General features: G+C 53.3%; 1 protein-coding gene across 1 annotated transcript; it reads left to right on the plus strand.

Annotated features, from left to right (window-relative positions):
- The first annotated feature begins 5554 nt into the window (after positions 1-5554).
- Positions 5555-6999, plus strand: DUSP26 (dual specificity phosphatase 26). Its single transcript, XM_035896050.1, has 3 exons — positions 5555-5733; positions 6126-6334; positions 6800-6999. The coding sequence occupies exons 1-3, from the start codon at positions 5555-5557 to the stop codon at positions 6997-6999; spliced, it is 588 nt and encodes a 195-aa protein (XP_035751943.1).
- The last annotated feature ends 808 nt before the right edge of the window (positions 7000-7807 follow it).

Here is a 7807-nt window from a genome sequence, read left to right on the forward strand (position 1 = left end):
CCAGGTTGGACGGGGCTGTGAGCAACCTGATGTGGTTCAAGGTGTCCCTGCTCCTGCAGGGGGGTTGGGCTGGGTGACCTCTAGGGGTCCCTTCCAACCCAAACCATTCTATGATTCTAAGTGGGGTTGCAGGACACCTTTGTGTCCTGTCCTGCAGCTGGACGCTTGCCAGAGGGAACAGCTTTGAGAGAATCGCTGCCAGGAGGGGAGAGAGGTTTGGGGGTTGTCTTTTGAATTCTCTCCCTGTGCCTTGGTGATTAATTCTCAGAGTGGATTTTGCTTCTCAGGGCCCTTCAGGGCAAAACAGTTGAGAGACAGGACTCTGACCCGGGGGCGATTAGAAGGGGGTGGGGAAACTGAGCCAGATGTATGTGAAAGTCAGAACAAACCCCAAATGGTGCTCATGCCCCCACCGAGCCTGCAGACCAGTTCCAGTGCTCTGAGTGGCCTCTTGTCTTCCAGGACAGGAGCTTCAGAAGCAACGTACTGAGCTGATAAATCCTACCAGGGAGCAAGGAGCAGCTCAGTCTCTGCTACATCTCTGATGTTTATGGAAAACAAGGAGAGGAGGTGAGGCAAAGAGGTCTGGTGTGTGTCTAAGAAACTTCCCTTAGAAAAAGATAGATTGCTGACACTTTTCCTTGATGCAGCTGCCCAGGCATTTCAAAGCATCTGAGATTTCATTATCTAAGAAGCAGTCACTGGCTTTGTTGGGGACTTCTGGCTGCTTTACAAAGCTATTCCAGTATTATTATTGGAATAAAAACATAACAACTACTAATCCTCTGTTTAAATGACCAGTAAGTTCCCTGCAGGCAATGCTCTGCCAAAACATTTATCCACCTAATTTTATTTCATGTAGTTGTTTTAAATTCAGATTTAACCTTTTGTGATGGGGGTTGTAGGCACTTCTGTTTAGAAGCACATTTCACAGACTACTGGGAATGTAATTCCTTGGTGCGGGGGGGGGTGGGGGGTGGAGAGGGCCTCTGCTTGTCCACATGAAAGCTGTTTTGCAGAGCTGTGAAAGTGCGAATTTCCTTTTAGGTCACTCAACCCCTGTTTTTTGGAGGAGCACTGCCAGGCAGAAGTGAAAAGCTCAACCTTTCTGCAGGTAAGTGGAATCAAACCCCTTATTTGTGGTGCGGGACCGGTTTTTCCCAAGCTGGCAGCATCAGACAGCAGTGAAATGCTCTTAGCTCAGTGAGGACAGCGAAGCCGGCCCTTGCCCAGGACCTTGCTGTTGCCTGTGTGCCCCTGGGAGTCTGAGCACGGAGGAGCTGGATCAAACCATGGAGGAAGGGGATAAATCAGGTCTCTGGGTGCTGCTTCTCATGTGTTGCACAGGAGCCAAAGGGTGGGACCAGCAACTGCTCCTCGCTGCCTGTTGCCTGGGAGCAGAGGGAGATGGCAGGAGGGCAGCATTTCTTGAAGGCAGGAGATTTTTGGAGGCCATGCCAGGAGATGGGGGGAGGCTGCTCCTGGCCAGCCTGCAGGGCTGTACCTAGTAGCTCTGCCTCTCTGTGCCTGCGGCTGGTGGCAGTGGAGCTACCTGACCATCCCTGGTACCCAGCTGCAGCCAGCAGTTATGGTGTGGGGAAAGCGGTTAAGAGCGGGGCATATCCCAAATGCCTTCCTGAACATATCCTCCAGCTTCTAGAGGTAGAGTCCTCATCCCTGGAGGTATTTAAAAGAAGGATAGATGAGGTGCTTAGGGACAGGGTTTAGTGGTGGGATGGCAGGGTTATGTTAAAGGTTGGACTCGATGATCTCAAAGGTCTTTTCCAACCAAAGTGGTTCTATTATTCTATTCTATGATTCTGGGGCCTTACCAACTTCCAAGGCTGAAGCTGTATCTGGAACTTCATGGGGAAGGCTGAGATTTCTGAAATCCAGGAGTGTCCAAAGTCTTTTTGAACCCATGTATGCTGTTAACTGCCAGTACAGCTCCTGACAACCCTGCCATTTAGCTATGCATGATGCAGGGAAAAAAACCCAGGCCTGTGATACACTGCAAGGTGCATGCTGCCTTGAGGCTGTGCTCCTGGGACCTGGGCTGTCTGCGCTGGGTGTTGAAAAAGCCCAGCTAAACTTCATCGGGTGCGGTGCAGGTGGGACAGGATGGCTTTCTGGTGATGCCGAGTTCATCCTTGAAGCTTCTGAGGTTGCATCCTGGGATAACCACAAGTTCAGCTGAAAACAAAACAGGAAATTTTCCTGGGTTTTAATCAAACAGGAGTGGGGGAGGGAATGCCATAAATCTTTTTAGGATATGTTGTTTGGCCTGGAACAGCATGTTTCGGTTTTTCCTTGGGTTGTTTTTCCCACCACACTCCTACTTTCTGATTTCAGTCAAACTTTTAAATTGAAAGCCAGCACTTCGTAGGGAAGAAGAGAATATTCTGCTTTGAAAATGTTTCACTGAGATATTGCAGCACTTCCGAAATGAACAGTGTCATTTAGAAAATGTCAAAACAAAAACCTTCCATCTTTTGAGTTTCCTCTTTTTTCCTTTTTTTTTCCCCCCAGAAAAAGGTATTCCCTGACTTTGACACGAATTTATAAATAGTTTATAATCTCACCGCATACATCCCCCCATGCTTATTTTCTTAGCAAATTAAAAAAATGTCACCAAGCTCTGGCTCTGCCAAAGCGACCCTAGCAAGGGGGGAGGCCAAGGTCAACTGTAAAAAAAAAAAAAAATATTAAGAATCCTCTAGAGATGGCTGCAGATTTATGATATGGGTAATCATTTCATCAGCACCACTTTATCAGCTTTTTCTTCTCTCCTCTGCGCGCCTGTGGGTTTTGCTTTGCTGGAGGAGGAGTGAGAGAAAAGCTGGCAGGAGAATTTTGATATGTTATTGTTGCTGTTGTTTTTGTCTGCGTAGTAATGGGCACTTACGTGTCTGTCTGTGCATGCTTGCATGCGATCTCTGCATTTGTGTCCGTCTCCCTCATTCCTCCCTTAGCCGTCCATGCACAGCATGGTATAAACAAACCTGCCTCTGGACATGTCATGGCTTAAAATAGATGTTCATACATCAGCCTTTCTACAGCAGCAGCGGCAGCAGCAGGAAGACATGGCCGACTGGATCTGACTACAACACTCACTTTGAGCCGAGAAATCACAGCCCTCGCAAAGGTAGAGTAACGGGGTGGGCGTCTCCTCCCTCCTGCGTGTCTGTCTGTCTGTCTCTGCGGAGTGTGCTGGGCTGAGCAGCCTGCGCTCGTTCAGCGATGCCTCTTCAGAGCTCGCTCTGTGCATCCAGGCAGGCTCTGGCTGCTTCTCCCCTCCCTCCGAGCATGGCAGGACTGGCAGAGGGGCTCCGGAGGCAGCCATAAGCGGGCTTGGGGGGGTGGGGGCCCAGGCCCCGGGCTGGCAGCCATAGCGTGCTTGGGGGAGTGGGGTCCGAGCCCCTGGGCTTGGCTGCCAAAAGGGGGGGTTACAGCCGATGCCTGTGAGGATTTTGGGTGCTAGGAGTGCTTTGGGGTCTGTTCTGAGGGCTTGGATGTGGGGCAGTTTCTCTTCCCCTTGAAGCAGTTTGTGGGGGCTGCGTGGTGGTGTGTTGGGGGTGGGATGCTGGAAGCCAGCTTTGGGCCTGAGGTTTCTGGAGCTGCAGGGCTTGGCTGCCAAAAGGGGGGGTTACAGCCGATGCCTGTGAGGATTTTGGGTGCTAGGAGTGCTTTGGGGTCTGTTCTGAGGGCTTGGATGTGGGGCAGTTTCTCTTCCCCTTGAAGCAGTTTGTGGGGGCTGCGTGGTGGTGTGTTGGGGGTGGGATGCTGGAAGCCAGCTTTGGGCCTGAGGTTTCTGGAGCTGCACCCCAGGATAGGTGTGGATTGCTATTTTTCCAGCTGGCTGTAGCAATAAGAGGGTCTGCTATTTGACTAGTTACAGCCTTATACTGATGATTTAGTTGCTTTTTTCAGACCCTTCTGCTGTTTGTTTCTTAATGCTGCCCGGGGCTGGTGGCATATGGCTGTGCTGCAGCCAAGGTTACACAAGGTTTAAGGGCCCCGGCACACGGCCATGCTGAATGCCTTTTCCAGGTGGGGTTTGCCAAGTCTGAATTCCCAGCATGAAGGAGTCCAAAATTCATCAGGGCAGGGGAGATGTGTCAGGGTGAGATCTGGCCCGTACCCTGTGCTGGGGGAGTGTGGTGTGCTCGGTGCCAGGGATGAGCAGTGCGGGCAGGACTGACCTCTCCCATGCAGTACCCCAGGATGCCAGGCAGGGTCTGAACTGCCACCCTGGAACAGGGAGTGGGGAGGGAGACGTCCATGGACTCCCTCTGAGCTCCCCTATGCCCTTGCAATGTTTTCCTCCTCTGCACATTGCCAAGAAATGGCTGGAGGCTTCTTCCTTCTGCACTGTTGGCTGCTGGCTGGTGCCTTAGGCAAAATGTCAAAGCAGACAGACATGCTCTGATCCAGCCTGGCCAGCCCAAGGTCGCTGCGTTTCCTCCCCCGAGTCCCAGAGACAACCGGCCAGTGCTGAGCTGCTGCTGGGGAAACTGCGATGGGATGCTCCTTGGACACCTTCCAGGGCAGCTCAGGGCAGCAGCGTGATGGTGGGAAAGAGAATTGTATTCTCATGTCGGGGGGGTGTCTGTCAGTGGGGCAGTAGCAAACGAGCAAAAAAAGGCAGCTCTGACGAATGTCTGGCTGCAGGGACTGGTGGCTGCTCTGCATGGGTAAGGCTGTCCAGGGAGGCTTCTTGCAGATGTGTGACAAGTATCGGCATGATCTAAAGGTTTGAGAGCAGAGCTGTGTCCTAGGGGATCCACTCTGTAAAACAAGCTTTCTCATCCCCTGAAATTAACTCTTCCCACCCCAAGCCAGTCCTAGACGTTCAAATGCAGCTGCAGGACTGCTGTACCTGGAGGGGTTAATCCTGCCTCTCCCTCCCCACAGGCTTTTGTGCCTGGTCCGTAGGAGCCTGGGTCCTGGCCAGACTCTGCGTGGTGCCATATGGAATCCTCCACCTGTCTGGGGGCTTTTCCTCCCCAGTCCTGGTGGCTTGCCCAGACCTGGCTGCCTTTCACTGCTTCTGATCACAGGTTGGCAGCATCAGTTCTCGAGCTGGCATTGTCCCGCTGGCAGGCAAAGCCCCAGAGCCAGCTCAGAAGGAAGGTGGTCCTGTGTAGAACATCTTTTGCCAATGTGGCCTCAACCCAAAGTCGTGGGGCTGGAGCAAAACCTCAGCCTGTGGAGACTCAGCAATCTGGCTGCCTCTCCGGCTTCCCCCACCAGCCCTGGCATTGCAAACTTCTCCCCAGCAGTATTGCTTCTTGGAAGGGAGTGTAGGTGATACTCGGTCTCACACTGGGGTAGCTGACTTAACATAGCCCTCTCATCAGGAAGGTGAGAATTGGCTGCTTTGGGCCAGTATTTCTATGAAAGAGATGGCACGAGAGGTCCCCAGTTCTTCTAATGGCATCTCCACTGCTTCCACGACAGGACCGTGGGTGGCAGCAGCAGCAGAAGCGACCTCCAGGCCACCCTCCGGCCTTCACGAACCCACAGGTATGCCTTGTGGGTCTCGGCAGCTCCAATGGCTTTCCTGTCGAGGTTCTCCAGGAATGGCACCAGGTCACCGAGCCGGGGCTCACGGGAAGAGCGCAACAACCGCCCCATCCTCAGCGTCTTCGAGCTCGAAAGGTTGCTGTACACGGGAAAGACAGCCTGTAATCATGCTGATGAGGTCTGGCCAGGACTCTACCTGGGCGATCAGTATGTATCGGAAGGGGATGAGAACTGGGGGGGTTCAGGGCTATTTTTGTGAAATGGGGAAATCTGAGAGGGAGGGGTTGGGAAATGTGAGGGAGAGGAGGACACAGTGGGTGTTGTACACAGGGACAAAGGGGGAGGAAGGGGGACATAAGCACGGCGGTGCAGAGAGTTCAGAGCACCGCTGCAGTGGGGTAGGCAGAGGTGGAGTGTCCGTGGAGTCAGGGACTGTGAGATTGACTTAAAATTCAATAATCTTAAGGCTCTGGCATTTTTCCTTTGCATCCAGCTTTCTCAGACATAAATGTTTGTCCAGGACAGCCCTTACACTGTCCTTGGAAACTTTTAACTAGTCTAAACTTATGCATCTCTGTGCTGTTTCTTATTCTCTGCAGAGATATAGCGGCCAACCGGCGCGAGCTGGCTCACCTGCGCATCACCCACATCCTCAACGCCTCGCACAGCAAGTGGAGGGGGGGTGCTGAGTACTACGAGGGCACGGGCATCCGCTACCTGGGCATCGAGGCCCATGACTCACCTTCCTTCGACATGAGCCCCTACTTTTATCCTGCAGCTGACTTCATCCACCAAGCGCTGAATGAAGGTCGGTGGTAAAGGTTTCTAGGAGAGAAGTGGGGAGCAGGGATGGGAAGAAACTGCACCGGGCAGGTGGGAAGCTAGATTGACCTGCTATTGCTAAGCATCCTAGAGAACAAAGGTATTTCTAGCCTGGGATGGTGTCTCCTGCATTGGATCACCTTCCTCTAAAGAGGGAACAGGCTAGATGAGAACACTGGCCCCCCAGGTCGCAGCTCCAATCTGTGTCTTGAGCTGTGGCTGGTTCTATTCAGTCTGTGTTGGGAGATCACGATACAGTGATACCCTTTGCCAAGAGGGGGACCTCAGTGCATCACAGTCATCCTATAGCTGGGGCCCTACATCTAACCCCAGGGGCTGCACACCTGAGCCACAGCTCCAGGATGCACCATGGCAAGCGGTTGGGTCTTCGGTATTTTTTTACCTGGGATATTTGGTCTGCTGTGACACAGCCCCTGTGTTTCACCCCCAGGAAGGATCCTTGTGCACTGTGCTGTCGGGGTGAGCAGGTCGGCCACCTTGGTCCTCGCCTACCTCATGATCCGCCACCACATGCCCCTTGTAGAAGCCATAAAGACGGTCAAGGACCACCGCGGTATCATCCCCAACCGGGGTTTCTTGCGCCAGCTGGTCGCCCTGGACAATGCCCTGAGGCTGAAGAGGAGTGCGTGAAGGAGGACGAGAGGGGTTGTACGGTGGGAGCGTTGTGTGTGCGGTGCTCACCTGACCCCGCTGAGCGGCAGAGATAGGGCTTTCCTCACGGTGCAGACGCTTGGCAGCTAATGGGTACCTGCAACTGGCCCCTGGGCCTCCCCCTTCAGCTAAGGGGGTCCCCAAACATGCGAGCTATTCCTAGTGGTAAAGCATAGGCCCTCAACCTGCAATCTTGCCACCTAGGTAGGCCTAACGTATAGCCTCCTTCCCAGCCTGCTCACTCCGAGATGCCTCCGGAGGGACTCGGCCCCACATTTCAGGTTATTCTATCCCTGTTGGCTCCAGAAAGCCTTCAAAGGCTTCGTTCTCCCATGTGGCAGATGCATTTGCCAAGCCAGGCCTGTCCCTCCCTCCTTCCCTCCCAGGAGACTGAAGCTCTGTGTGTTCCTTGTCTTGTTTCCCATTCATTTTTGGTCTGTGTAGCAATGTGAATTAGGTCTGGTGTGTGGACTCAGGCAAACGGGCCTTTTGTCGTAGTGTTTGGATGTCCTCCATGCCTAGTGTTAACCTGTAAAAATAAAGACAGCGCTAAGGAAAAAGTTTGGCCATCCCTTGTGCGCTTTGGGACAGAAGTTGGACAGGATCCGTCACAGGAGTCGGTGGGAGAGCATCACCCTGAGTGCTCTGGGTTGAGATGGACCCGAGTCCTCCCCGATCCTCGGTCCAGGGGCTGAACCTGTCAGACCCCACCGGTGGCCAGTGCCTGTGCTGGGCCTCCCCACTCCTTTTTTTCTAGCATTGGTGACAGAAAGTGGGGGGGGGGCCC

Source organism: Egretta garzetta, unplaced genomic scaffold (genome assembly GCF_000687185.1).
Source record: "Egretta garzetta isolate BGI_Z169 unplaced genomic scaffold, ASM68718v1 scaffold296, whole genome shotgun sequence".
In the NCBI taxonomy this organism is placed as follows: domain Eukaryota; kingdom Metazoa; phylum Chordata; class Aves; order Pelecaniformes; family Ardeidae; genus Egretta; species Egretta garzetta.

What these genes read in the sequence shown, in the direction of transcription:
- DUSP26 (XM_035896050.1), top strand. Translation starts at nt 5,555, where the DNA reads ATGGCTTTCCTGTCGAGGTTCTCCAGGAATGGCACCAGGTCACCGAGC. An exon ending in GGACTCTACCTGGGCGATCA is followed by an intron (nt 5,734 to 6,125) that starts GTATGTATCGGA and finishes TATTCTCTGCAG; the next exon opens with AGATATAGCGGCCAACCGGC. An exon ending in CCACCAAGCGCTGAATGAAG is followed by an intron (nt 6,335 to 6,799) that starts GTCGGTGGTAAA and finishes TTTCACCCCCAG; the next exon opens with GAAGGATCCTTGTGCACTGT.